Below are 27,591 nucleotides of genomic sequence, written 5' to 3' on the forward strand. Positions count from 1 at the left end.
GTGTGTGTGTGTGTGTGTGTGTGTGTGTGTGTGTGTGTGTGTAGCTCAGGTCTAGTGGGCGGAACCTAGATCTTCAGTATCTCCCTGAATCCTCTCCCCAGCTCCTAACCAAGGCTTGAGAGAATATTTGCTATTGGGAATGGCTGCCTTTCCTAACTCTGTGCCGGCTGGAGGATGCAGGTGACCTTGAGCAAGGGGCTCAACCTCTCAACTTCCCATCTCCTCACCCACACACAGGGCTCACTAATAATGATCCCGGACACTGACTGGGAGGCCGGCTTCTGGGTGAAGTAGTTCCTCGCCTTGGCCTGGGAGGTAGGTATCTTTATTACTCCGTTGGATGGGGAAACTGAGGCTGAAAGAGGGAGGTAAGATGACTTTCTCCACCATTCCCAACCCACGACTAAGATTAGAGAGGAAGATAAGCAAAGTCCCTAATGTGCCCTCCTTCCCTCCCCGCTCCCTTCTTTTTTTCTGTTTTCCCTTTCTCGTTCTCCCCCAGCCTTCTCTCCTTCATGATGTTTGGGCTGGAACCCCAAAGACTTGGGTACATAATCAAGGCCCCTGAAGGGAGTGGGCTGAGGGCTTGTGGGAGTTCCTCTTCTTCCACAGAGCCCAGCACCTTTCTCAGCTGAAGTGGCTCCAGAGCTCATGGAACCCTCGGCCACTCCCGGGGTCCCACCCGGAGTCCCCACTGGCAGCAGGGAACCCTTCCACCTCCCTCCAGACTACGAGGATGAGTTCCTCCGCTACCTGTGGCGCGATTATCTCTACCCGAAGCAGTATGAGTGGGTTCTCATCGCGGCCTACGTGGCTGTGTTCCTCATAGCCTTGGTGGGCAACACACTGGGTAGGTGTCTGTCTTCTGAGGCCTAGAGGGAGTCCTGCTTGGCCTTGCCTTCATACCCCTTCCTGCTGGTGGTGGTGGTGGGGGGGGATGGTCATGGCTGATTTAACTCACCCCATGCTCTCTGCAGTCTGCCTAGCTGTGTGGCGGAACCACCACATGAGGACAGTCACCAACTACTTCATTGTCAACCTGTCGCTGGCAGATGTGCTGGTGACTGCCATCTGCCTGCCTGCCAGTCTGTTAGTGGACATCACTGAGTCGTGGCTCTTCGGCCATGCCTTGTGCAAGGTCATTCCCTACCTACAGGTTAGTTCGCCCACACCCCCCAGTAGCCTCTATCACGCCTGCCTAACACCAACGGCCGTGGCGGGTCCCAGTGACCCTAAGGTTCACCTTTCAGGCAAGTCACAGTTGCTCAGGACTTTTGCAGGGTCACCCAGACCACCAGGCTGGACACTCAGGAACACAGACACAGACTCACAGACTCACACAGACATCCCCTGCTGGTGACAACTACAAACTTGGCCATATGTACACACACAGTTACCTCCAGGTACATGGGCACATTTCGAGAGGAGACAGGATTTCACAGTGACAGTCCCAAATGCTCACTGGGTCTGCTCCCTGACCCCAGCGGAGACCAACTGAGAGAGAGTCAGAGAGAATTGTCTCTTCTCTCCTTTCTAGCCTGCTTCCCCAATCCTTGACACCAGGATGTCAGAGGGTGATCAGTAGCCAGAAGGAGGGCTGGCCCGAGGCCACCATGGCCTCTCAGTAGCCCTCAGACTTCTTCCTGCACCCTGGGAAACTGGGACACTCTGGACGCAATGCCTGCCTATGCTACTTGCATGGCAGACCCATCTTTGCCTCTCCCAGCAACAGAGGGAAGGGATGACCTCAAGGGTGACAGAAATGCTGCCTGGACTTCTCACTGATGTGAGGCTTTCTGCTCAACTGACACAGTCTGTTGGCTTACATGTCAGGGACTCACGTGTCTCATTTCCTCATCTGTAACATGCACCTACCTCACTGTAAGGCAGGGAGACGCGTGTCCACCACACAGAGTGACATGGTTCACAGTAGAACAGTGCCTAGTGCGTGTCAGGTCTCCAACTGGACATTCTCCATATGTGATTTCATTTATTCGTACCAGAATCCTGCCAGATAGATGCCATCTTCCCATTCTACAGCTAAGGCTCAGAGAGGGCGAGTGACAGTTCCGAAAGCGGCAGAGTCAGAATTTGCTGCCCTGGTAGCTCTGGGCTGCGGAACTGCTCCCCGCCACGGCTCTGATGTTGTGTCCTCATGGGGGCAGGCCGTGTCCGTGTCGGTGGCAGTGCTGACTCTCAGCTTCATCGCCCTGGACCGTTGGTATGCCATCTGCCACCCGTTGATGTTCAAGAGTACAGCTCGCCGGGCCCGTGGCTCCATTCTGGGCATCTGGGCTGTGTCGCTGGCTGTCATGGTGCCGCAGGCTGCTGTCATGGAGTGCAGCAGTGTGCTGCCCGAGCTAGCCAACCGCACGCGGCTCTTCTCTGTCTGTGATGAACACTGGGCAGGTAATGGTGGGCACCTCTGGGGTGCCTACCCCTAGGACAGGGGACTTTCAGGGTGGGTATCCCTGGGGTGAGTATCACCTCTAGTGTGGGCATCTATTAGGGGTCCCTCCACGATGATACCACGAGATGGGCAATTCCCTGCCATGTGCCTATGCGAAATTCAGTTGTCCCCGGGTCCTTGCTTGTTGGGAAGGTGGCATTGCTGAGGCAGACTGGGACTCCCAGGACAGACCTGACTCTTGCATCTCATGACCCCTACAGATGAACTTTACCCCAAGATCTACCACAGCTGCTTCTTCATTGTCACCTACCTGGCCCCGCTGGGCCTCATGGCCATGGCCTACTTCCAGATCTTCCGCAAGCTCTGGGGCCGCCAGGTAAGGCGTCACTGTGTGGGCTGCAAAGGGTGCAGCTGTTACTCTAAGGGGGTAGATGGTCCCTGACATCAGAATATGCCACCCATGCTGTGACTACAGAAAGGCCAGACCCAGGGACATGGGGAGATGAAGGCCCCAAAGTGACTTGCAGCCTCTTTTAATTAATTAATTTTGGGGACTGGAGATCTGGGCCCTTGCATATGCTAGACAAGCGTCCTACCACTGAAGACTATCCCCAGATCTTTTTCTCCCTAACCCTTGTACTTTTCTTCCATTTTTAATCGTTGATGGGAGAGCAGTTAGGAAGGGGTTCACACCCCACAGTGTGGCAATTTCTTTGCACGTCCCTACCTTGCCCACCAGACTCAGAGTGTCCCCAGACAAAGGGAATGACTGTCTCTGAAGGAGTAACATCCACTGCTGTCGTGTGTGTGTGTGTGTGTGTGTGTGTGTGTGTGTGTGTGTGTGTAGATCCCTGGAACCACATCAGCCTTGGTGCGGAACTGGAAGCGGCCCTCAGAGCAACTGGAAGCTCAGCACCAGGGACTGTGCACAGAGCCCCAACCCCGGGCCCGAGCCTTCCTGGCTGAGGTGAAGCAGATGCGAGCTCGGAGGAAGACGGCTAAGATGCTAATGGTGGTTCTGCTGGTCTTCGCACTCTGCTATCTGCCCATCAGTGTCCTCAATGTCCTGAAGAGGTGAGGACACGGGGCAGCCATGTGGGGAGGGGAGGGGCTTCGGGGTCTGAAGAAGACTCCCGTTCACTCCACTCCTCTCCACCCCGGGGCCATATTTATCTCCTCTAGGGTCACGTGGGGATATCAGGCCTCCCTCCAAGGGCAATTGGGAAAACCCCTTCTCCACGCCCTTGGGTCCCAAGTTCTAGGGTGACTGGCTACAAATGACAGACGAAAATCTCTGTCTTCGTAGAGGCTGCACTCCAGTGAGAGAGAAGGAAAGATCAGTGTGTATGAGGCAGTGAGGACTATGAAGGAAAATGAAATGCCGGAAGAGGGCAGAGTGTGATGGGGGGGAGGGGTTGTCTCAGATACATTGTTGTTGCTATTTAAGGCTTCTCTGAGAAGCAGGGAGGTGTCTGTGCTCTCAGCACTCAACAGGTCAACGTAATAGGATCATGAGTTCAAAGCCAGCCTAGGTTAGGACCCCAAGAAGAGACTTGGCAGACACGAAGGAGCAAGCATCATGGGATGGGAGAACACCAGTTAGGCAGAGGGATACAAGGACACAGACGATAAGGGGTCAGGAGTCATCAGCGGAAGGTCATGGAGCTGTGGACAGATAGCCTGGTTTTGGCCATGTTCGCCCTTGTGGGATCCGGGGCACGTACTTCTCTGTTTCTTACCTGGAAACAATGGGTGCTGTCCGTGATGTCTTATGTCTGTTGGGATGGATGAGAAGGTAAATGGGATGGCTCCAAGTGATCAGAAAGGTGGAGATTGAGCAAATCATATTCATCGCTGTCCCATTCTGGCCAGAATCCATGCTTGGATACCCAAAGTTGGTACCCAAATTGGTGGTCAAGATCTCAAACCAAGTGCCGCAAATGGGTGGTAGTGAGCGCTGGGGACCCTCATACTTTCTAGCTAGAGTTCTGTGGGCACGCTCCCCCTGCCCACCTGTCGTACTTCTCGCCACCTTTCCCACTGGCATTAGAGTGTTAGGGATGTTCCGCCAAGCCAGCGACCGGGAAGCTGTCTATGCCTGCTTTACCTTCTCCCACTGGCTGGTGTATGCCAACAGTGCCGCCAACCCCATCATCTATAACTTCCTCAGTGGTAAGTGGACCATGCATGCAGTGGCTCAGGGTGGCCATGGTCCCTTGGTCCATCTCAGGCTGGTAAGAGAGGATGTACCTGCTCGCTTGCTCTCTGGGTATCCTCCACTCAGGGGAAACTCGAGTACACTGCCCTGGCTAGGGGCCCTAATCTAGGGCCCTAATCTAATAGCACCCAGAAGGGAGTCTGACCAACCTGCAGACCTAAGAGGAAGGGCAGGACCTGGGCCTCCATACCCCATCCAGGCAGCATGTGCAGTAAGACTTCCTATTAGTCCCTTTCTGGCTGGTGCAGACAGAGCAATCTCTGTTTCTAGAGGGAGCCAGGCCCGAGAAGAGGACCCTGGAGGCTCTGACTGAAGGCGATTGTATAATCTAGCTGAGGGACGAGGGACAGTCAGCCACAGAGACATGGGGTAGGGTGGCCATCTTGGCTACCCCTGGAGTCATGAACCTCAAGGCAAATCCCTCTCCTGGGAGTCTGGGCCCCCACAGCCCGTTCCTGCCACACTGTCCTATACTCCTGCTCATGTCCTCAGCCTCCCAAGCTCTTTCAAAATCAGTTAAGATGTTTGAGAAGGGGCAGAGGTCCCTAGTGTTACTCAACCAAGGCTTTCTAGCTGTTTCCCAACCCATAGGACAGGGCAGAAGAGTGGAACCCTACAGAGGAAGAACCAGGCAGCCATCCGGGTACACACAGTGTGCCTGGCCTGTGTTTGCTGAGTATCTGCTGTGTGCTCGGCCCTGAGCTGGATACTAAAGAATGGCAGACTGGGGACACGAGTGGGGAGGGTTCAGTTTCTGCCCCCCAACACATATACACACACACACAAGCTGAAGGCAGTGCCGTGCAGCCCCTCTTCTCCCACTCTGACTTCCCCTTTAAGAGATGGTTCGGGGTTAGATCCCAATGTCCAACTTGCAGCTGAGTGGACTTGGGCAAACCATATCCTTCTGCACATCTGTGACGTGAGACACAGCCTCGGAGGTGTGGGGGATGCTTTGGGGGATGAGGCCTGAGGTACTGGCCTAGCCCCTGGTGCAGTGTGACTGCCACCAGCTAGGGTCGCATTACACAGAGCTGGGGAGGTTAGCCACAGCATGAACCCTGAGCTACACACACACACACACACACACACACACACACACACACACACACACACACACACACAGTATGGAGGGCAGAGGTGACCTGAGGCCCCTGAGCCAGACACCATGTCTTCAGTCAGGCTCCCAGCCAGAATGCAGTCAAGGAATCAAGACAATTGCATTTTGCTCCAGGAACCCACTGGGGCCTCTCATCCTCTCTGGCTGGCAGGGCTGAGGTGGCCTTGGGCTCTCCCTCCCAAATGCCCCTCCCTCTCTGCCCTACAGCTTTGACCGAGCTCAGAACCCCTTCCTGCTGACTTTTCCCCCTTATGGCTGTGTCTTTTGTCTCCCAACCAAGGCAAATTTCGGGAGCAGTTTAAGGCCGCCTTCTCCTGCTGCCTGCCTGGGCTGGGTCCCCGCTCCTCTGCCAGACACAAGTCCATGTCCTTGCAGAGCCGATGTTCTGTCTCCAAAGTCTCTGAGCATGTCGTGCTGACCAGCGTCACCACAGTGCTGTCCTAAGTGGGGCCTGGCCCAGGGCCTCTGGGAGGCACAGCTTGATCCTTTGCCCGGGATCTGCCCCAGCGCTCACGAAAAGACGTCTGCTGCTTGGTGAGAGGCTGAGACTCCAGCCCTGGCTTTCTGCCTGGGTGACTCAGCCAGAGTCATTCCCTCTCTGAGGTTGTGTCCCCTAAGCAGGGCTGATAGGGGACTTAAGCACACTCAAGAAAGCAGAGAGCGTTGTAAGTCATTTCGCGCTGTGGACACGGTTACTGTCGTACCTGCCTCGTGTGGCTGTACCCTACAGTGTCACCCCACCCTTTTAGAGCTTGGCTTTCCTCCCAAAGACCTACTCAATTACAGGCCTTCCCTGGCTGGACTCTGTTCCAAAGGTCCCCACAGGCATAGTCACCTGGCCTGGAGGCCACCGAGACCCGGGTCACACATGGCCAGTTGCTCTGATGTACCTGTGAACTAATTGGGGTCCAGCCCTTCTCAGTGGGCTCTGAAACACAGCCCGCCCTCTCCAGGTGTGGACTGCACGCACCACAGGCTGGATCTCGTTGGCATTGTGGAGTGCGGCTGTTCAGCATGGAGGCCAGCAGCCCGAAGCAATTGTAATTAAAAGCCTGGCACTGACTGGTCCCTTTCCTTGTCATTACACAAAGTCTGTGCTGCTCAGGTTAGTAGTGGAAGGTGGGGCAGCCGGCGGGGGGCGGGGGTGGCAAGAAGAGAAGGCTCTGGAATGATCTTATCTGCGCGACCCCGCACCCACCCCAGATGACCTGACTGCAGGCCAGGCTGCCTCTGGCAGTGCCCAGCCTCCGATACCCAGGACTTAGATCTCTGACACACTTTCTGCTCCCTGCCCGATGACCTCTGGACTGAAAGGTAAGGAGGCAGGTGGGCAGACAGCGGGACTGACAGATTTACTGTTCCTAACCTTCTTGGAAATCAGGGCTTCGTTTACTTTCCATGAACTCCCAGAAAACAAAGGGGAAGCCACAGATTTGGCCAGCCATGCTCCAGCTGTGACCGAGCTGATTATATGGTTGCCAAAAAGGCCCCAACACCTGTTGCCAGAGCAGAGTAAGAGCACATTCTGGAGTTCCACTCTGCGACAAGGAGCGGGGGACATCTGGCTGAGGCTGTTGAGGGTGAGCACACCAGCAGATGCTCACGGGTTTCCTTGACTTCAGAGGTCAGGAAGTGGGGCAGAGCCTTGGGGCCCAGCTCAGGAGCGCCGAGACACCCCGGCTCCCTGTAAGGCACGGCATTCTGTCCAGATCAGGTCTAGGTGCTGGACCGTTTCCTGCTCTACAGACGCATCAGTCCAGCGGCCATAGCTGGCCAGCAGAGTGGGCAGTCCTAACCACTCTGTGCTCCCATTGGCCTTGGAATGCACATCAAGTGTGAGGGCTGGCGTGTGCTTGGGATGAGGCCTGAGGGCTGGGTGCTCCAGAACTTACGTTCTCAGCACCCCCTCCTGGTGTAAGGTAGATTGTGGTTGGCACCATTGTAAAGAAGGGTTTGGGGGCTAGAGGTGTAGCTGGGTGGTAGGGTACTTGTCTAATATGTGAGGCCCTTGGTTCCATCCCCAGAACCACATAAAAAAAGACAAAGATGACTTCCAGTGGACACATGGCTCAGCAGGAGCAAAGGCGATGGTTGGCAGCTTCCTGCACACACTACCTTACTCCGCTGGTGGACGCCAGCCTACACCAGGGTGGGCCTTCTGATGGGGAGCTGATGCGTTCAAGCACACTCTGGGGAGGTAGCCAAGATGCCCAGGGGAGTAAAGCTCATGAGGGGCATCTGACAAGCGCAGAGCTACCTGATCCATGAGGGAACTTGGACTGGGGTTGGGCTAGGGGAAATGGGGTGATAGGTTCCACTGTCCAGAAGACTAGCATGCAGGAAGTGGGGGGCTGAGCTCTGGCTGGCCCAAGAGTGAAAACTATGGCCAGTGGATGGTGTTTCCAAAGCGGTTGGTTAGGACAGGAAGACACCGCTGCCAGTCAAAAGAGAAGCAACCTAGAAAGTTTCCCTCCCCCTCCTCTTTTTTTTTAAATATTTATTTATTTATTTAGTATACAATATTCTGTCTTTTGTGTCTGCCTGAAGGGCAGAAGAGGGCATCCGATCTCATTTCAGATGGTTGTGAGCCACCATGTGGTTGCTGGGAATTGAACTCAGGACCTTTGGAAGAGCAGGCAATGCTCTTAACCGCTGAGCCATCTCTCCAGCCCCCGCCCCTCCTCTTTTTTTTTTTTTTTTGGTTACTGGAGGTCGGCAGATAGAGGCTGGACTCTCTGGGGTCCCCTAAGAGGACCCCAGAAATGGATGGGGCTGACCATTAGGATCTGGACTCTTGATTCTAGGACTGCGGAGCCACAGCAGCACGGAGGAGCTGAATTGGCTGAGCCTGACAGGCCTGCTGGCCTCTGTGACCTGGAAAAGGCCACAGCCGCTCTCCACCCCCACTCTGCAGGGAGGACAGCCCCGCTGAAGGCCTCTGAGCCTCAGCGCTCTTATCTTCATCTCCCAAAGCCAGAGGATAATCACACCATTATCTGTGATAAGGCCCCCCCCTAGCAAACTAGAATGTCTGGTATCTGCAGCTTTTGATTGAAATTCTGTCAGCTCATTACAGACGCAGTGCAGCCTGGGTATCACGCTGATCTAGAAATGCAACTGGCAGGTACTGGTGTCTGTGCTTAATAAAAGCAGGAGGAGAGTTATGGCTTCATAAATGGAGTTTGTCTGAGAGATAAAACTCAGGCCTAAGATAATGAAAAGAGCACGCTGTGAGAAGTCTGGGGTGGCAGCTGCCAGCCCAGAATGGCAACCCTAAACCCAAGAAACAGCCTTTTGGGCAGATCCCCGACACAGAGGAACCTGGCAGGGCCCCAACTTCACCCTGGCAAATCAGATGATCACCAGGTCCGCCAAGGCCCCTAGCACTGCTGTTTTTGCCTGGCTTGGTAAGCAGTGGATGTGTCCATACTAGGATGGATGGATGGATGGATGGATGAGGATGGATGAGGATGAATGAATGAATGAATGAATGAATGGTGAGCACAGACACGCGCAAGAGGAGTCGTGGTGGGAAGCATGGGACTGTAGAGTCTTTTATTGAAACTCACAGTTTTCTGGACTTTTGGCCCCAAATGGGAAAAAAAAAAAAAGCAAATTATAAACATTGGCAGTAAGATGCGACAACTGTCCCCTGGAACTGAAGCTGAGTGGAACATGGCAGGTCAGTGAGGGGTCCAAGTTTTGGAGGGCAGGAACCTCATCAGATATGGCTGAAATGGCAGCTTCTCCAAGCCTCTAGAGCAGGCAAAGTCTCAGGTGAACTAATGCTAACACACAAGGATTGTGGGAGTTGAGGAATCCCAGGCACTGGTCCCAGGAAATCTCCCTCATGCTCAGTCTGAGTCCACTTAGCAGAAGCTGGGCTCATCTGACCTGGCGGTCTTGGTGAGGAGTGACAGGCATGCCAGCAGAGGCCAGCAGCGATGCTTAGCACTGTCATCAGGGAACAGAGGGGGAAGCCAGAGGCCAGGGACAGCTGACCAGACACTAACTCCACTGCACCACCAGCATCCCCTACCCCAAGGTGGTGCCATTCCACAGCCCAAGGTATTCAGCCTTCGGTCCTTTCCTAGGTCAAGCTAGGAAAAGCTTTGCTAGGAGAGAAGGAAGAGTAGACAGGCCGCATCCCTTGGTGTGCTCCACTCTTGTTGGGTAGGCTGGATCATAGCATCCGAGAGGCTGTCATGGTGACGAAGTCTTCAAAGCTGAGCCGAATGTTGCCCTGTACGGCGGTGTCCTTTTCCCGGAAGGCCTCAGTCAGCACCTGCAGCTGGGTACACACCTTGATGAAGCAGTCAAGCTGCATGGCGGGAGTGGCAGAGCGCGCACAGTAGCGAGACACCAGGAGCTGGGTGAACTGAGGGCTCAGGTTGTAGCCCATCTGCGACAGCGCTGGAGAGGAAGGGCACAGGAAGCAGAGGCTGCGGTGAGTCTATCGCTACTGAGCAGCACTGCGGCACAGCAGATCAGGGGACCTGGGGACAGTTGCTCACAAGTCCTGCAGACCCATTCAGATGTCAGGAGCACAGGAGGTCTCTTCGGAGACCCCACCCCAGTCTCGTCACTGTCAAGGTTCATGAGATCCCAGAGAGGCCAGCAGTCTACCTGTGACCATCTCATGCACCTGAGCTACAAAAGAAGTGTGAACCACTAGCCACCTTGGACAGACAGACACCAGAGACAGCAGCTTGGCACAAAGGCCACTGTCCTGGAGGCAGGCAGTTCTGGGTCCCCTGCTTAGCCTCACTAGCCCTTCTTATTGCCACTCAAGCCGGGCGATACTCAGCCTATGCTTCTACTAAGGATTAAAGGCAATCACGAAGGCACTCGGCACAGGGCCCTGCACACAGTATCCTATTTTAAATAAAAGTCCTATCCCCATACAAGGCCACAGCCTGTGTGCCACTTCCTTTCTCCCACTGAGAGGCCTCCTGCCTTTTGTGTGTCCCTGGCCTCCCAGGAGCAATCTGAGCTCTGCTCTGTGAGCCCTGGGCAAGGGACTAGGCTTCAGTTTTGTCACTAGTAAGAGGGAGACCAGCAGGGGTTCTGCACCAGTCCCTGTGTGTGCACGGAACAGTCAGCAGGGTCTAGCCTACGGGAAGAGGAATTTCAGGAACCGACTGCGATGCTGGTTTCAGTGCCTAGGGCATGGCAAACATTTAGTAAGTTGTTGTTATCAACCTCACCAGCATCAGTGAAAGGAGCTGGCAAGGCAGTGTTCAGTACTGGTCACCCTCCCTTGTAGCAGGGGCAGACACGGCACGCTCACCCCCACACACACCTTCACCTCAATGAAATGCACGGCCTGGAAAAAGGACCTGGACTCTCTGGGCAGCCTTTCCCCTGAGAGGTGATGGAACTTCTCCCTGGGCTCTCAAAGCCACATCAGCCATCTGTCTTAGTTCCCTACTGGCCTGAGCGCAGGCTGCAGGCTTGACCTACGGAGTCAGACAGGAACCAGATGTGGATCTGTGGCCCCAGGTCCTCGCACCCAGCCACAACTCTGAGAAGGCTCTGGACCTCAGAAATCACCTCTGGCCAAGTGGCAACAGAACTGTGAGCCCTAAAGCAGGTCTCTTTCCATGCCACATGCTGGACACTAAGAACGAACCACACTGCTAAGTTCCCATCTCTGATGCCAGAGGGGCTGTTCCACTCAGTCCTGTCACCAGGGAGCCCAGCACTGATGATTCAAGGCCCAGTTGCCTGGCCCTGGATTTTGGCTCAAAGCACTGGGCAGTGAGAGGAAACCCTTCACTGTGTTTTAAGGCATGAAAAGGAGTCTAGCTGTGCCGGGCCCACTGTGCCTACCGTGGTCCTTACCTTGCTGCAGCTCTACAGAGCTGATGGATCCAGAGCGGTCCCGGTCATACTGCTGGAAGAGGCTCTTCCACTGCTGGAGGAATCTCCATAGGGCTGAGAAGCCAACGACATCAATGCGGCCGGATTTGGTCTTATCAAACATGTCTGAGTGGGAGGAGGGAAAGGATAGAGGAAGGTTTCAAGACTGAGGGCCAAGGGCACCACTGAGACAGCCCTTCTCCCAGGCTGAAGCAAATGCCTGTGCCTGAGACATGGCACCAAGCCTTTCCCCTGGCCGTTCTCAGTTCCGTCCCATCCAGATTCTGCAGGGCTGGTGGCTTAGCTCCAAGACTTGGGTCCATGATGACTCCTTTCCTGCAGTTTCTTACCAGGGGAGGGAGTGTCTGGCTGCAGAATGGGAGACTGGACCAGCCTGAAACTTAGCAGCCTAGTCTTGACAACAATCCCTGGTAAAGGAAATTGCATCTTGAACCCTGCTTCCTCCCTGGCTACTACTTGTCCACTTCTGTCACCTGTCAGGCGGCTTGGACCAGTTCAAACCTGCATGCTCCTGGAAGGGAGGAACTCACTTATCATCATGAGGCAGGTCTCATCATTGAACGAGGACCAGTTAGAGTTGACAAGGGCCTGCTTCAGCTCCTTCAGGGAGATATAGCCACTGTGATCGGCATCCACTGACTGGAACCACGAGTAGGCCTCAGGATCCACATTGGGGGGGACACCACCTGGAGGAAGGGGTGGAAACCATGGTAGTCAGACCCAGGTCAAAATAATGCCAGGGAGCCATTCTGGGTACCTCCCTGGTCATAGGCGTTCCTTTCTGTTCTATTATTAGCTTTAATGCCTGGACTCATCTGAGAAAGGAGTCCAACTGAAAGATTAGACTGCCCAGATGAGACTGGCCTGTGGGGGACTGTCTTGACTGTTAGCAGATGTAGGAGGGTCCAATCTGTGGGTGGCGCCATTCCCTGAGCAGGAGGTCCCAGCTGTTTATGAAACTAAGTATAAGTCTGCAAAGGACCCAGCAAACAGTGTTCTTCCATGGTTCCTGTTTCTGAGTTCTTGTCCATGATGGACTAGCACCTATAAGCTGAAATAAACGCTTCCTGCCCTAAATCCCCTTGGTCAGTGTTCTACCACAGGGACAGAGAGCAAACTAGAAAACCCACCCACAAAGCCTCGCAGGCCTGCCTGTCCATCCACCACCAAGCCCGCGCCCCTCTCTGCATGGCACCTCAGGAAGGTTTGATTCCTGCAGCAGAGTCCTGCACAGCTTTGTGTATAGTGTCCCAGTAACTGCTCTAAGACGTCAGTTTCCCACGCCTCCAATACAGGGAGAACGCTCTGTAAACGGCTTGGGGGATGGAGCGACATGGGCAGGAAAAGGTCGCCTGAGGGAAGCAGGGTTAACTGGCCACAGAAGGGATCAGAAGCAGACATGGGCAGTGTGGAGGACAGACCCAGAGGGGAAGCCAAGGGAAACGGCTTGCCTGACTGAGGGTCTGGCGTGGAGACCCAGCCGGCTTGGCCACCTTAAACAACAGTGCACTGGTTAGTATTTATTTTCGACTTGGCACAAACTCGACTGAGGACTGCTCAGATCAGAGCTCTAAGAAACAGGTCAGTGGCGGAAAATGAAAGGACACTCAGTGTGACCTCAAAATAACGACAGCACACTGTGGCCTTTACTGGCCTGAGAGACAGGTGCCCAAACCCTGCAGGTCGGCCTCTGAGGGTCCAGGAAAACACGCCCATCACACAGGGTGTGAGAATCAGCTTTTGTAGTGGAGAATAGGGACAGAAACTTTTTTTTTCTAGATAAACTGTTTTTGAAACTGTAGGGAAGAAGTCAGACTTCCTGCTTCTAAGACCTAGGGCTCCAGGGTAATTCTCTGGAACTCCATGGGCTGCAGGTTTCTTGAGCCATGGGCCCATTTTATGGCCCTGGTTTTGAGGTGGGGATTTCCTTTAAGATTGGCTGGTGGGCATGTTTGTTTGTCGGGCACTAGCTTACTGGTAGTTGATTTAGAAGCCCACTGTGGGCAGCACCATCCCTAGGCAGGTGGGCCTGTGTTGAAGAGAAAACTAGCTGAGCCTGAACCGGGGAACAAGCGGAAGGCAGCAGGTGGTGCTCCGCCTCGGTTTCTGCTTTACACCTCCTGCCTTGGTTTCCCTCAGTGTTAGACTGTAATCTGAAGTCAAACAAATCCTTTCTTCCTCTTTTGGTCATGGTGTTCTTCACAACAGAAACCAAACTAGAACAAGCAAGGGTCACTGGGGAGGGAGGATGTTTCTGTGACGTGTGCCAGTGTGCTGAGATTCGAGATAGACCAGGACTCAAGACCTGACCGGTTTTCACTAGTTGTGTAACTTCAGGTGAAGTAAGTAACTTTTTTGAATTACAACTTCCATCTTTATAAAGTGAAACACTTCCAAGGGTGGTTAGATGACCACCTGAGACAGCAGCAAACCCAAGTCCTCAGCAGAGGCAGGAAGGGGATGGTGGGAGACGTTTTCAGAGGAGGAGTATTTCAGCTGTTTCTGAAGGAAGGAGGAGCTGTGTGGAGGAGGAGGCAGCAAAGGATGCATTTGCAGCACTCAGCGTCTCTGCTGGATGAAAGGCAAGGCCTGATGGCAAATGCGGAAGCCACTGGCCCTCTGGGATCTTTCTGCAAACAGAGCAGCACCCCTAATGGTCAGATCTGCCACCTACAGTAGTAGTACTTGAACCTTGGAGGTGGAACTTCCCAGGATTCTAAGGCAAGTGCAGCAGGGATCAGGATGGATGCAGTATTGCTCCCAGGTGTTGCTAGTCACCCGGAGAGGAAGCAGTGCAGGCAAATGAGAAAGCAGATGAGGCACGCCCCTTCTTCCCTCTCGTCCTAGAGACTACTGCCACTCTCTGGCCCTGGGATCAGAGGCCTTGGAGTGTGTGTGTGTGTGTGTGTGTGTGGGGGGGGGGGTGTCAGGCTCCTTTCCCTGCAGACTTTTGATGAGCTCAGACACAAGGTTTTGGAGGACTTGGAAATCCACTGCAGAGCTGCTGAGCCGGAAGCCAACAGCCAGATGCTTGGGCTCTGAGAAGATAAATGTCACTGGCTGGCTGTGCTCAGAACCCCAGAGGTTTGGGTACCTCCCCAGGGCCACCTGCCTGGGTACATCCATTCAGATGCTGCTTGCTTCCTAAGCACAGCAGTCCCAGGAGGCCCTTCTCATGGGCCAAAGCAGTTCCTGGCTGCCTAACTGGTGCTCAGCCTCCTGAGAACAGCCGCTCTGTGAAGGAGCTCACTGAAGGGAGTCAGGGGAAAAGCAGGGACTGCACCCACTTTCCCCAGCCTTCTGCTAAGAGGCCCCAGCTAAGACTCGTCAATCTCTGGTCCTTGTCTTGTCCAACACCTCCCCTTCTCTTCCACCCTCGTTTGCCACAGGTACCATCACTGCCCTAAAACAAGTCTCTCAGAGTGCCGTCCACTAAGCCCAGATGCTGTGTCCAGGGTTAAGCTGCAGCTTCATACTTAGGGCCTTCTAATCAGCCTGTGAGGCAGTGACACTGTCCCTATTTTACAGAGGGGACTGAGGCATAAGAGGCCGTCTGGGCAGGTCAGTGAGTGTCTGATCTCGAAAGCTTTCACTAGCGACACCATCTTTTCTTTCCACGGATGTGGTCAGTCACCCTCCTACAGGAATGCAGTTTCTTCTCCCGTGGACTGCATTGCTGTCTCCTATTGTCTGCTGCTCTCCCTGCCCAAGACAAGCACTGTACACCCTCTCCACTGCCTGGTAGCCCGAGGAGCTCCTCATGAGAGGAGCACCATGTCCTGCAGGGCCAGGCTCGACAACGGGATGTATTTCTGCCAAAAGAACACGAGTAGATGAGACGTGAGTACTTCAGACCAGAACCACCCAGCCTGGCCACCTTTTCACTCTCTCCACCCTAAGGACAATGTGCCCCAAAGGGGATGCTCTCAGCTGCAGCTGACACACGAGCGAGGAGAGCAAACAACAGAAGTAAGTGTTTGTTGTAAGCCAAGAGGACTTCAGGGATGTCAGCACACTCGTTCTGCCAGTACAGCAAAGCAGGAGGCAAGGAGCTCGTGCCAGAGACTGGGGTAGGTGCACATCTTCAGGAAGGACACGGATGCTTAGTCCAGGTCAAAAGGTTCCACACTGGGTTCCAGAGCTGAAGATTCTACTTACCCTGTCCATAAGGTCCAGGCTGCTGGGCACCATAGGAACTTGGAGGTGGCTGACCGTAGGGGCCCCCTGGGGGGACACCACCATATGGTCCACTCGGAGTTCCAGAGGGGAGTCCCCCAGCACTGGGGTATCCATATGGCCCTCCAGGGGCAGGACCTCCGTAACCACCACCAGGGGGGAATCCACTGCCATACTGGCCCCCACCATGGGGAGGTCCAGGGTAGTAGCCACCTGGAGGTGCTCCAGGTGCCTGTCCTGCAGCTCCGGGGCAATTCTGCAGGAAGAAGAGGGACGTCAGGGTGGTGAAGGAGGCCACAGCACTTTACAGCTACTGAGCACCTGCACTGCGGTTCTCATGTCTGACCCCACAGGTGAGGCTGAACTTGCGGCACTGCCCAGGTGGCCTTCAGGCTCTAGGGAAGCTACCACTTACCCACGGAGACTCCTCCTCCTTCCTGCACATCTAAGGCCTTACAGGGCCTGGGGTCATGTCTAGCTTGCAGTTTTATCCCTAACTTCCAACAGACAATGGAAGCTCAGAAAATATATTATATGAAGAGGCAAGTGAACCCAATGGAATGCTCGCCCTTCGGGACCTCATCGGCCACCAGTGATGCAGCCCCAGCACAGAGCCTCCACAGCAGCTCTTCCTTCCTTACACTAGCTCATGATGCAGGAATAGTCCCTAATCTCACGACTTTGAGGCAGGCGGGGACAAAAACCAAACACCACAGTTCAGGTTTGTCACCCGCTAACTCATGTCAGCAATGCACGAAGGAAGGAGAAAGAACTTCCTCCCGAATTAGTCTGACCAAGAGCCAACCCAAATACGAATCCTCCACTCCTCTCCCTCTGCTGTTTGCCTGGCCATAACGAACAGTTAGTGCATTAGAAGCAGGATGTGTACTTGTTAGAGAAAAGACCTGTAAGGTAGTAATGGAATCCTATAGTCATTACAGGAGGGAATGAAGGCGTTTTGTTCCAAAAAAAAAAAAAAAAAAAAACAAGCCAAAGCTGTTTGCCATTCTTCTGAGGTTTGCAAAAGGAAGTTGAAATATTTTGAGATCTAAAAGGATTAAAAAAAAAAGGTTGCTGGGTGGTGGTGGTGACACCTTTAATCCTGGCACTTGAGAGGCAGAGTCTAAGGCCAGCCTGGTCTACAGAGTGAGGACAGCCAGGGCTACACAGAGAAGCCCTGTCTTGAAAAACAAAACAACAACAAAAATCAGGGTCTTGTCCATTGAGTCTGTCCAGTAAGTTGGGCAGTGCTGGTGAATAAGAGTCACTGTTGGTTTGGAATTAAAACAAACAAAAAGTTTTAGGTTTATTATAACATGGCTGAAAGGGGAATGAATGGAGGTTACAAGAGAAAGAGAAGTGTTCAAGACAAACAGAGGGGTAAACCCAAGCATCTTTGCGATGAAACAGCTGTCTTGTTCCAGGGCTCAAGCCACTTGTAATGTAAAGACATTAACAAAGGAGGTGAGTTCAAGACCTGTGAGGGAGACAGAAGGATGGGAAAGCCACTTTGGGAATTCCCAAGGAAAGCCAACGCAGACTGATGTTGCCCAAGAGCTAATGAAAAGAATTTAACATTTCTCTTTTTGGGAGCAGACCACTGCAATCAGCAAGGTGTAATGGAAGAATAATGGACAATATAGAGACAGATGCATGGAGCATCCAGCAGAACTCTGCTGGGGCAAGCACTGAATGGAAAAAGGTTTGTATTGAAGTGTGTATGTCTTTAAAACAGTTAGATATACTTTAGAAGAGGCTAATAGGATCCATATAGTGAAATATGTAATAGGTACCAGAAAATTTTTGTCTAATAAGAGTGTATCACCCTTTTAGCGGTAGTACTGTATACCCACCCTGGCAGCGGGAAGTGAGATACAGGTGCCTACTTATTGACAGGAGACACTGAAAACGCAATTCTTGAGCATCAGGGTGTAATGGAATAGTAAAAAAGGCAGCGTTTTAAATCAATAACTATAACATAATAGTTTTGAGGGACGGTGGTGGGAGAGGGAACTCCAGGCTGGAGGCTCCACAGCATGGAGAACATGGCACAGCCTCCAGTTAGCAGAGTTCCGGGAAGACAGACGGTAGATAGCAGCACTGAACAGGGGTTCTACATCGTCTGGCTGGAGCTGTTCTCGGATTAACTGACATAATTGTGTAAGTTTGTCCCCAGTCAAGGGGGCCTCTGATCCAAGAAAGTTTGGGCAGGTGTTTCTCATGGCCCTGAGGGAAAAGGATGTTCAGGAGCTGTCACAGCCCCACTGAGACAGGGGGTCTCTACCCCAAGGGAGAAAAATAAGGGTAAAACGAAGGGTGGAAAATGGCTGTTTGATTGCAGATAAGGTTTCTGTACTTACAAAAGCAGGGGATTACTTTTGTCACCAACTCCTTGAATGTCTGAAACTGGGGACTCAATGTGCCAATTAGAAGGCCGGGATTATTTGGCTATAATGGAAACACCAGCTGCTGTGTCTCTAATGCCCTTCATGGGAATCTGGTTGATAGAAACACCAAGTCCAGTGCGTTCTGTGGAATCAAATTCTTGTTTACCCCATTATCAGGGTCTATGGTGTTGGATAAAGATTAATAATCAATTCTGTCAATTGAATTAGAGCTGGAATTTCTCAAAGCAGCTGGAAATAAACTATAATGTAAATTTGACTAATACAATCAGAATCAGTGACATCTGGAGGAAAAATAATCTGGGCAAACAAAGCTTCTATAGTCCAGTCTGATTTACCTAAAATCAAGTCAAAACAGTCATAGGAAGTGGTTCCTACACATCTGTGGGGGCCTCTTCACCTCTCCTATCACATCTAATCTTATACCCTTAATTACAGATAAATCTAATATAGAATTACCTTTAGTAATCAAACCTCCTAATGTCTTAGGTTTGGAATGGATCTGGATGGTGTGTGGCAGAGGCACATGGTGTGGAATCTGTGGTTCCAGGCTGTGCTTCTGCAGAGGCAGCACGGGGCCAGGACACTGGAACCACAGGCAGGGACCAAAGGGGGTTTGCTGGTATCAAGCCACCCTCAGCACTCATTCCTGTTTTCCCCAAACTGGACTGCCTTCACTATCAACTCCAGATGGACACTGACTAGTCCAGCAAAACCATCTTTACATTCAGCGTATATTTTAGAAAGGGAGTTTACCATACTAAAGTCTATGAATAAGTTGTATTTATACTGCTTTTGGAAATGGCTTCTTTTCCCACATTTGAAACAGAGAGAGCCACAAGGCTGCTGGCAGAATCTGAGCCTTCAGCTCCTCTGTGCCAATGCTTTGGTGGGCCTTTATTGATCAGCATAGTATGAGAAGGATTAATTAGCACTACAGTTGATGGGGTTTTTGCAATGAGATTTGCATTTTTGTGAGCTAATGAAAGGTAAAGTGGTAGCAGCTTCTTTATTATCCGCTTTTCACAGCTTGTTGTGTAGACAACCGAAAGAGTCCATAAAGGGCTCTGTAGACTTTTGTCTGATGGTAGAAAAGGACCCCAAGGAAGTATTAGGATCAGCAACTTTGGTCCCAGCCCTTGTAGTTGCTGAGGCTAGCAAGCAGCTGAGCCTGGGTTTCAAAGTCTCCTTGTCTGATTAATTGATCATAATTAACATTTATGAGGGGCTGCTGCCTCTGGTTGTGAGCAGCAATGGAGGCATTTGTCCATCCACTCTGAAGGCCACATTAGCAGTGGTGAGAACTGCTTTTATAAGAGCTTGTATTCAAAAGGTATCACTTCATATGTATTTTCAGTAACATTATTATTCCGCTAGTAAAATGGTTTGAACCTCATTCTCTGTAACACCCTTTGTGAGATCTTTGTACATGGCAAAAGGAGCTCTTCTCTGGCAGCGCCAGGTCCCACTTCTCTAATAAATGGAAATGCAGTCACTGGCTCTCCTGCCCGAGAAGCTTCTTTAAGGCCACTTTATGGATGGGAACAATTTATTTATTTTGTTTTGTTTTCTCAAGACTCAGAGAACCACCAGCCTCTGCCTCCCAAACACTGGGAGTAAAGGCCTGCACCACCACTGCCTAGCAAGTACAAGGAAGCAACTCCAGCTGGAGTGATTTGACAAGAGCCAGCCCACATGACTTCTCCACTTGTCCGGGGTCTTCTGCTGGACTCTACCAAAGGTCTTAGCCCTGCATTTACTAAACAGCACAGAAAAACGGCATAGGACAGGAATGAAGGACACTTCATTTTCTGGGGGGAGGGGTTCAAGATAGGGCTTCTCTGTGTAGCCTTGGCTGTTCTAGAACTCATTCTACAGACCAGGATGGCTTCAAACTCAGGGATCCACCTGCCCCTACCTTCCATGTGCTTGGGATTAAAGGCGTGAGCCACCAATGGCTCGTAAGGGACAATTCTCTACAGAAATCTTTAGCAGAGTTTTACAAAGAAAGAAGTTACTTTGCTGAGCCAGAACAGTGCTCAAAGCCTCACACAGGTGTTGACCGCTTTCACTAAAAGACTAACACACACACACACACACACACACACACACACACACACACACACACTGTTCTGGGTCAGCGGCATAGGAGAATATAGAATACATAACTTAAGAGTAAAGCTCTGCATTTAGCTTAGCACGGGTTGTAAAAGTTGATGGAGAATCCAAGGCCAGTAAGGTTGGTTCCACTGCTGTTCTCTTAAAGGCAGGATAAACTACATAGTAGACAGCAGATCGGGTACAGTCTTCATGGATCTCAGGCACATTAACTTCTGCTGCTAAGTCTGGGAAAAGTTCAGTCTCTCTGAATGAAAGAGGTATTTTCAAAAATGTCCACCACACTAACTGAATTAATAGCTCACCCGCACAAAGCCTCAGGTTCCTTAGGTAAGAGCTCCTCACACTGCCTGCTGTATGAATGGAATCAGGCTCATCACACAAAGCCTTAAGGATGAGAACTTGATACACAGTAACTATTAACGACAGTGCCCCTCTACAGAGGAGGAAACGCGTTCAGAGAGGTCACACATAAGCTGCGCATGCAGACTCAAGTCCAGAAGCTGGGTCTCCTGACGACCACGACTATAGCTACACTCCCTGTCTTGTCCACCTCTGTGCACTACAGCCGGGGGCTCTGGAAGCTCGGGGTGTTCCATTCCCATCCCTATATGGGTTTGGCAAGCACAGATCTAACAAACATATGTATTATTATTTTAAATGTATATCCATCTCTCAAAAAAAGTTGCTTTGACTAAAGCTAGAACTGCCATGTTGGTCTTTGAAAGATGCAGTGGTATTCCCCACCAAAAGAAGTCAGAGGGGGATACTGTGACAGATCTATGAGTAAGCATGGTGTGGTCAGGGAATGGCGAGAACATGCTGTGAACCCAGAAAGGAGGACCCTTCACACCCTCCTGACCAAGCACTTCTCCTGCTGTTTTTCAGCTGGTGGGTGAGTTATCCATACCTGCCCAGTGTCACCCTCACTCAACAGTAAGTTCTCTAGGGACAGACCCAGAACTTTAGCATCACCATCGCCACCCCCACCCACCATCCCCAAGCCTCCATAAATATGGGAACACATAAGCACCGCTCCGCACTTAGGGCTTTATGTGGAGCAAACAGGGAGCACCACAGAAGGCTTTCCAGCGGAGGAGGAATGTGCTCTGAGCCTTGTCTGGAGAATTAGCCAGTGCAGATTTGGAGATGAGCTATAGAGCTGGGGCAGGGGGAGGGGGCAGGTGCTGGGCAGGCAGGGCATGAACCAGACAGCAGCAGGCGCAGGGATGGGAAGAATGGGGTGGATTCTGAAGCAATTTCAGAGAGAGACTAGACATGACTTGGCAACTAATTGGATTAGGCAAGAGATGGAGGGGGAGTGAAGAAAGCCAAGTGTTCTGAATGACTCAGGGTTCTAGCCTGCACACGATGAAGGAGGCACAGCCATCAACTAAGGCAGAGCAGGACAGGGAGAAAGCTTGTGTAAGGCATTGGGCTGGTCCCAGGGTCACTGAGTTGCAAGTTAAGAGCTGAAGTTGAAGAAATGAGAGCCAGATCTTTGCCTACATGTTCTGCTGCCAACCCGGTCCAGACATTTGCTAACAGCATTTTAGCCTCATAAACAGAAAACCGGGGCGGAGGGCAAAAGACAAGAGTTCAGTAGCATGGTTTCTAGAGCATCACAGGAAAACTAACTCTAGGTCTTAGCTGATGGAAACAAGCTATATTTGGGATTTTTCGGGGTTGGGGGACATAATTAACAAGGCTCTGTGAGGTGCTTTAAGTTCACTTGGCTGTCACTGGTTCCTTGATCCTGAGAGCTAAATGCTCACCCCCATTTCAGAGATGAGAAAATGAAGATGCCCAGAGTTTAATATACTTTAGACCATGCAGCTAAAATGGGAAACTGATTCAAAATAGGCCCTGCACATATGAGTGCCGAGCAAGGGCCTGTGCCAGGAGCTGAGCTGAACACCTGTCAGGTACGACGGCTTCCGCAGTGTACACAGAGGGAGGGAAAGGCCGGAGACGATCGCTCAGCATCCGGAGCAGTCTCAGAAAATCACATCCTTCTTTCACTGCAGCATCTAGCCCCCAATTTGTTCAGTTCAACCTCCAAGTCTCTATCTGCACTCCTGCAGGTGACAGACAGTGCAGCTCCTCCCAATTCAGAAATTCCTGCATCCTCTCTTAGTCCCAAGGGCTCATTTTTCTACCTCCTAGCCCAAGCGAGGCTCCAAGGTACCAAAGAGGGTCCAGACTGACTTCTGATGAGGAAGGGAGGAGATTGCATTGCAAAGGCAAGCCTGCTCAGAGCTACCTTTCAAGTGCCTGATGGAAGAGGCGAGAACCCAAGCTAAGGGGTTAAACAGCCACAGGAAGACAGAAGGAAGGGTCTGGACAATCACCAGCAGAGCCTTCTAAAATATTTAAAGGACAGAAACAGGCAACCAACGAAGAGTGAGCTGAGAACTGTCCCAAGACTTTAATTACCACCTCCGTGCTGACACTCCAAAAACCTTTCTTTCCAGCGTCATCTCCCCTGAGCCGCAGACCCACATACCCAACAGCTTCCTGACCTTCCCTCCCACCTTATCCATCTCTTTGTTCCCATCTCCTAGTGCTTCCTGCCACCCGGTCATCTAAATCAAAGCCTTAGTGCCCTCCCGGGTACTTTCCTTCCTCCCGCTGTCACCTCAATTAAACACCATGTTCCCTCAACTCTTCCTGCCAACAGCCTGCCACACCAGCCTTTACCAGGTCATTGTCCTCTTTCGGAGAGAGGATTTCAATAACTTTGAAACTGGCCACCTTGCCCCCACCTCTCCAGCTTCAATGTCTCCTCTCAAGACCCATAGTTAGAGCTCTGCAGGACAAACGTAACAAGAGAAGACCAGACCCTCAACAAGCCCCTCACCAGCTCCCCTGGTACTGGTTCCTCAGTACTCTTAGGAGGAAACCAGACCCCTCAAAATGACACACAAGACCCTATGGGATCTGGCCCTTCTTACACTTCTGGTCTCGTTTTCTTGCCTCCTGGTTCCTCATCATTAAAACCAGACTAATCTTAAAATTGCCCCCAAATATTGGACTTTCTTCTTCTTTAATAAAGCTCTCAGATACTTATGCTACAAAGCAGCTGCTAAGAGCAATGTACCATGGAAGGTACTACCCTACTTCCTTTCTGGTCTTTGTGAAGTTATTTCCTTAGCTGGAATATAAACTTTTTTCTTCCCCTATCTTACTCCTACCGGTGATTCCTCCTGCTGAACCCCACTGGGCTGGTCCCCCTGCACTATCCCAAGGCCTTTTGTCCACTCCCACTTCACACAATCTACATATTTGCATTCCGCTCCCACTACAGTATCTACTACATACCACACTTGACATTAATATTCTCATTGCGCCCTCACAGTGAGTCTGCCGTAGGTACTGCTATGACCCCATTCTAAATAATGGGAAACTGAGCTTCAGGTCTTCACAAGCAATTTCTGTAAGCAAGCGGCAGAGCAGGGAAGTGAAAACCAACTTCTCTGGGCTTGGAGACCAAGCTCTTGAGCACTGAGCTCCATCAAGCAGGCTCCCCCGCTGAACCAAAGGGCACTTGACTTTTACTACTGCACAGCCCAGGCGACGCCTGAGTACCCTGGGCCAGAGGCAGTGGACAGTTATAGGCACCGTGCCTGCCATGGACGGCTGGGAGCCTCCGGAACTAGGCAGTGGGTGGGAGGCAGGAAGCATTGCCTGAGCTTTTGCCTGACTTCAAACAACCAGCGCTCCTTCCTCAGAACACCTGGGATGAGGAGGCAGCCAACTGCGAGGTGGGGATGGAAAGCACCACTGCTGCCTCTATTCCAGACACTGTCTCCTAGTGGTCCTTTGCAGTACTCTGCCCCGAGCGTGAGCCCAGGCAGTGTGGCAAAGTAACCACACACTGCCAGGTCCTATGCACCAGTGACGTGCAGGGCTCCCATGCACTTTGCTGCACCCCATCCTCCTTACACCCTTTCCACAGGTGCTAGTCCCCGCTTTCTATGGTAAGGAAATTAAGGCCCAGAGCCCTTAAATGGTCTATCCGAGAGCGTATAAGACTTATTAAGTGAGTAGTGTTGGGATTCTAGCCCGATTCAGTCTGTCATTGCTTCTAGAGTGTATACAAACCACCCCCAGAGCTTACTAAGATGGTGACTACTGGGGCTTGGAGGATGGCTCCATCAGCACTGTATTTACCATGCGAGCATGAGGACCTACTTGCATGGATCCCCAGTATCTAAGTAAAAAAGCCAGGTATGGCAAAGCATGCCTGGGGAGGCAGAGACAAAGAGGATCCCTGGAGCTCAGTGAGTTCCTGGCTCAGTGAAAGACTGTCTCAAAAAATACATTGGAAGGCAACTGGGCAGCTACTATGTCAACCTTTGGCTTCTAGATTCTCAGTGTCCACACACACTGAGGCAGCTCCAGAGGAGGAGTAATCGTTTGGTGGGCTTTCTTGGGGATGGAGGTGGGGGTGGGGGTGGAGTCTGGACAGCCGCAGCTCCAAGGGAGGGGGCATGGAATGGAGCTTCCAACTGAACATTCCAGACTCTTTGGATCTATGGATACCAGGGACTGGGGTGAGGCTTCCATTCAAACAGTGGGAATCTGTGCCAGAGCAAGTCTTAGGTGGGATCCAAGTCTGTTCTTTAAGTGAGCTCTCGGGTAATTCTGATACAAACCAGCCACTAAAAAAACAAACAAAACAAAACAAAAAAAACCCAAATGTACTATGGCAACGCTTTCCCAAACTGAACTCCTCCAGAATACCAGAATGTCACACACACACACACACACACACACACACACACACACACACACACACAAAAGACCAGACATAAGACAAACTAATGTGGAGGGGTGCTCCATGGTTGAGTAATGTTTCAAAGAAATATTACATATTTTATGACTTTCTGGCAGACTTAATGAATATTATCAAGCTGTATCTAACACAGTATTTCCCAGACTTGCTTCCCCACAGAATCCTCCCCTACTGACAGCACCCATTAAAGCCTCAGAAAACCCAGCGAGTGGAATGGAGTCAGGGAAACACTGCTCTGTTCTAACCTCAGCCCACACTGGCTCTCTGCTCGCTTCTGCTAAGTACACAGTAAACAGAGTTCCCAGCTCTAATCATGGCCTCAGGCTCTCCTGCTGTGTGGGACCTTCAGGCTTCTCTGGGTTCATTTCTCAGCTATAAATCAAAACAGGAAGCCCTGTGTGCCTACAGGGTCTTCACATGAGCATAACAGAGGCCCAACTGCTGTGTAGGGGCCAGCAAGATGATGACTCAGTGGCTGAAGGTGTTTGCTGGCAGGTCCAAGGAGTTTGATCCCCAAGACCCACGATAGGAGCGAAAGCAATTCCTGGACATGTGCAAGTCTGGTCTCCCCTCTCTTTCTCCAATTCCTGTGCAAACCTAGTCTCTCCTCTCTCTCTCTCTCTCTCTCTCTCTCTCTCTCTCTCTCTCTTTCTCTGTGTGTGTCTGTGTGTGTGTCTGTGTGTGTGTGTGTGTCTCTCTCTGTCCCTCTCTCTCATAAATGTAACAAATGTTGTATTAATGTACAGGGCTGCACATCTTTTGGCCTCTGACTATGGTCAATCAAGGCTTGTTAATATCCCATTTGATTTTGTTTCTTACTTTTCTTGCATGAGATTAATCTCTCAAATTACTCTGTGATCAGGGCAACTCGGGACCCTTCACTGGGATTGTTTTGTACAATGTGAAGTGGGGGGGGGGGCTACTTTGAAAAATCCTACAAAATAATGTTACACTTGACTGTATAGCATATGTGCTGCAAGAATCACATCGTTTTTCCTACTAACTCTGTGAGGGGTGCGACAACTTATTCGACATATTTTATGAGGAAACTGGCTCAGAAAAACGCCTTAACTAATACGGCCAGGACATGACTCTCCTTTTGACTCACTTCTCCACTCTGGCACCTAACAGATTTCTGGTCACAAAAATGATACTGCCATGTTCCTGGCTGGTTCGAGACAGGCTAGCAAGTGAGGAAGACGCATTGGCAGACAATCCAGGTTCTGACCTTGGCCACACCTCCTAACTACTTGGTGACCAGATAAACTCCGAGTCTTCTCTGGGTTTCAGTTTTCCTACACGTGAAATGACGCTGGACTATCGTGAGTGGTGTAAGCATCTCACTTCTGGCACCTCCTACCACTGATTGTCCTGATTAGTCTGTCGCAGTACGTGCTAGGTGAGTCGGAAACCTGTTTTTTTATCCCACGCCCTCACTGACAGGGAGAGAACCACAGCTCTGGACGCCTCGTCAACACAGAGGACCCCGCCCCAAAGGAGACCAGAGGAGTGTGTCCTGATCAGATCCAGCCCAGATCTATCCAGTCCAAAACCCCCAAAACCTGGCGTACGCGACGTCAGAGGAGACGCGACATACAAAAAAAAACCTCTCGAGTGGTCCTCAGTGACGTAAGAGAGCGCGACAGACTGGCCCTCTTTGTTTCTCGCTCACGCAAGACCTTACTAAGGCGAACCTCTGCGTGGAAAGGGCGCGGATAAAGTGGGAAGAAAGAGCTGAGGATGAAGAGCGGCCCCGGGCCTCTAGACAGAGCCCAGACATTGATGCAGGGGCCGCTACAACTCACCTGCCCGTACGGATAGCTGGCCATGGCGACTATGACGCCATACAGTTGTGGAAGGCGGGGCTTCCTGCTTCATGGGGGGCGGGTACGCGTCTTATTGGACAGACAGACTGTCCATCTTACGGCGGACAAACGGAAGTGACTCTTGGGACAGTGGGCGGGTACCTAGCAGACCGACTGAGAGAGCGGGGCGTCTGGTTGCCGTGTCCGGAAGTGTTGGTGGCTGTAGTGGCGCGTTTGTTGTTGATTTGGTGACCTGGAGCAGCCTTCGGGGCTGGTTAGACCAGGCTTTTCTAATGGGGAGACTAAGTCGGTTGTTTTCGCGGTGGCCATATTATAACCTGGCAAATCGGTCGCGTGTTAGTTACGTCACTTTCTGAGATCACTTTATTTTTACGACCAAGCCGTTGCTATGGCTGCTGGGAACTAACCCCCTCCTGGAATACAGGTACCATTTAGTGCTTGGATGCTAAACCGGTTTTTGGACCGTGGAGAAAGGTCAACTTGCCAGAGATGAAGAAAAATTAAGATGATTTGGCACTTCTTCATAAATGGGGAAACTGAAATCCAGAAAGGCTTGTTTTCCTAAATTCACAGTGAGTTCGTAATAAAATATGGAATAGGATTAATGCCGATGAATAGCTAGGTCTCAGCAAGAAGG

The 27,591-nt window shown here is 51.6% G+C and overlaps 2 protein-coding genes across 2 annotated transcripts in view; one reads left to right on the plus strand and one right to left on the minus strand.

The window, feature by feature from the left end:
• The window catches only part of Hcrtr1 (hypocretin receptor 1), a 25,457-nt gene extending 1,002 nt beyond the window's left edge, over positions 1–24,455 (plus strand). Inside the window, exons 2-12 of the mRNA XM_050154427.1 lie at positions 238–850; positions 978–1,156; positions 2,166–2,409; positions 2,671–2,786; positions 3,258–3,484; positions 4,461–4,582; positions 6,029–6,282; positions 6,702–6,853; positions 6,952–7,062; positions 17,404–17,509; positions 18,702–24,455. Coding sequence (XP_050010384.1) covers positions 652–850; positions 978–1,156; positions 2,166–2,409; positions 2,671–2,786; positions 3,258–3,484; positions 4,461–4,582; positions 6,029–6,192 — 1,251 coding nt within the window. The 5' untranslated portion in view covers positions 238–651 and the 3' untranslated portion in view covers positions 6,193–6,282; positions 6,702–6,853; positions 6,952–7,062; positions 17,404–17,509; positions 18,702–24,455. The remainder of the gene's footprint in view (positions 1–237; positions 851–977; positions 1,157–2,165; positions 2,410–2,670; positions 2,787–3,257; positions 3,485–4,460; positions 4,583–6,028; positions 6,283–6,701; positions 6,854–6,951; positions 7,063–17,403; positions 17,510–18,701) is intronic.
• Positions 9,290–27,081, minus strand: Pef1 (penta-EF-hand domain containing 1). Its single transcript, XM_050154441.1, has 5 exons — positions 26,934–27,081; positions 15,790–16,063; positions 12,162–12,317; positions 11,593–11,736; positions 9,290–10,161 (listed from the first exon to the last, which is right to left on the minus strand). Exons 1-5 carry the CDS (start codon positions 26,955–26,957, stop codon positions 9,932–9,934), a joined length of 828 nt encoding a protein of 275 aa, XP_050010398.1. The 5' UTR covers positions 26,958–27,081; the 3' UTR covers positions 9,290–9,931.
• Positions 27,082–27,591: the final 510 nt, after the last annotated feature.

The sequence above is a fragment of the Alexandromys fortis genome, unplaced genomic scaffold, assembly GCF_014885135.2.
Source record: "Alexandromys fortis isolate MF-2015 unplaced genomic scaffold, M_Fortis_MF-2015_v1.1 scaffold_26, whole genome shotgun sequence".
NCBI classification, from domain to species: Eukaryota; Metazoa; Chordata; class Mammalia; order Rodentia; family Cricetidae; genus Alexandromys; species Alexandromys fortis.

What these genes read in the sequence shown, in the direction of transcription:
- Pef1 (XM_050154441.1), bottom strand. Translation starts at nt 26,957, where the DNA reads ATGGCCAGCTATCCGTACGGGCAG. An exon ending in GACCTGCCTCATGATGATAA is followed by an intron (nt 11,737 to 12,161) that starts GTGAGTTCCTCC and finishes CCTCCCACTCAG; the next exon opens with ACATGTTTGATAAGACCAAA. An exon ending in CTCTGTAGAGCTGCAGCAAG is followed by an intron (nt 10,162 to 11,592) that starts GTAAGGACCACG and finishes CTTCCTCTCCAG; the next exon opens with CGCTGTCGCAGATGGGCTAC.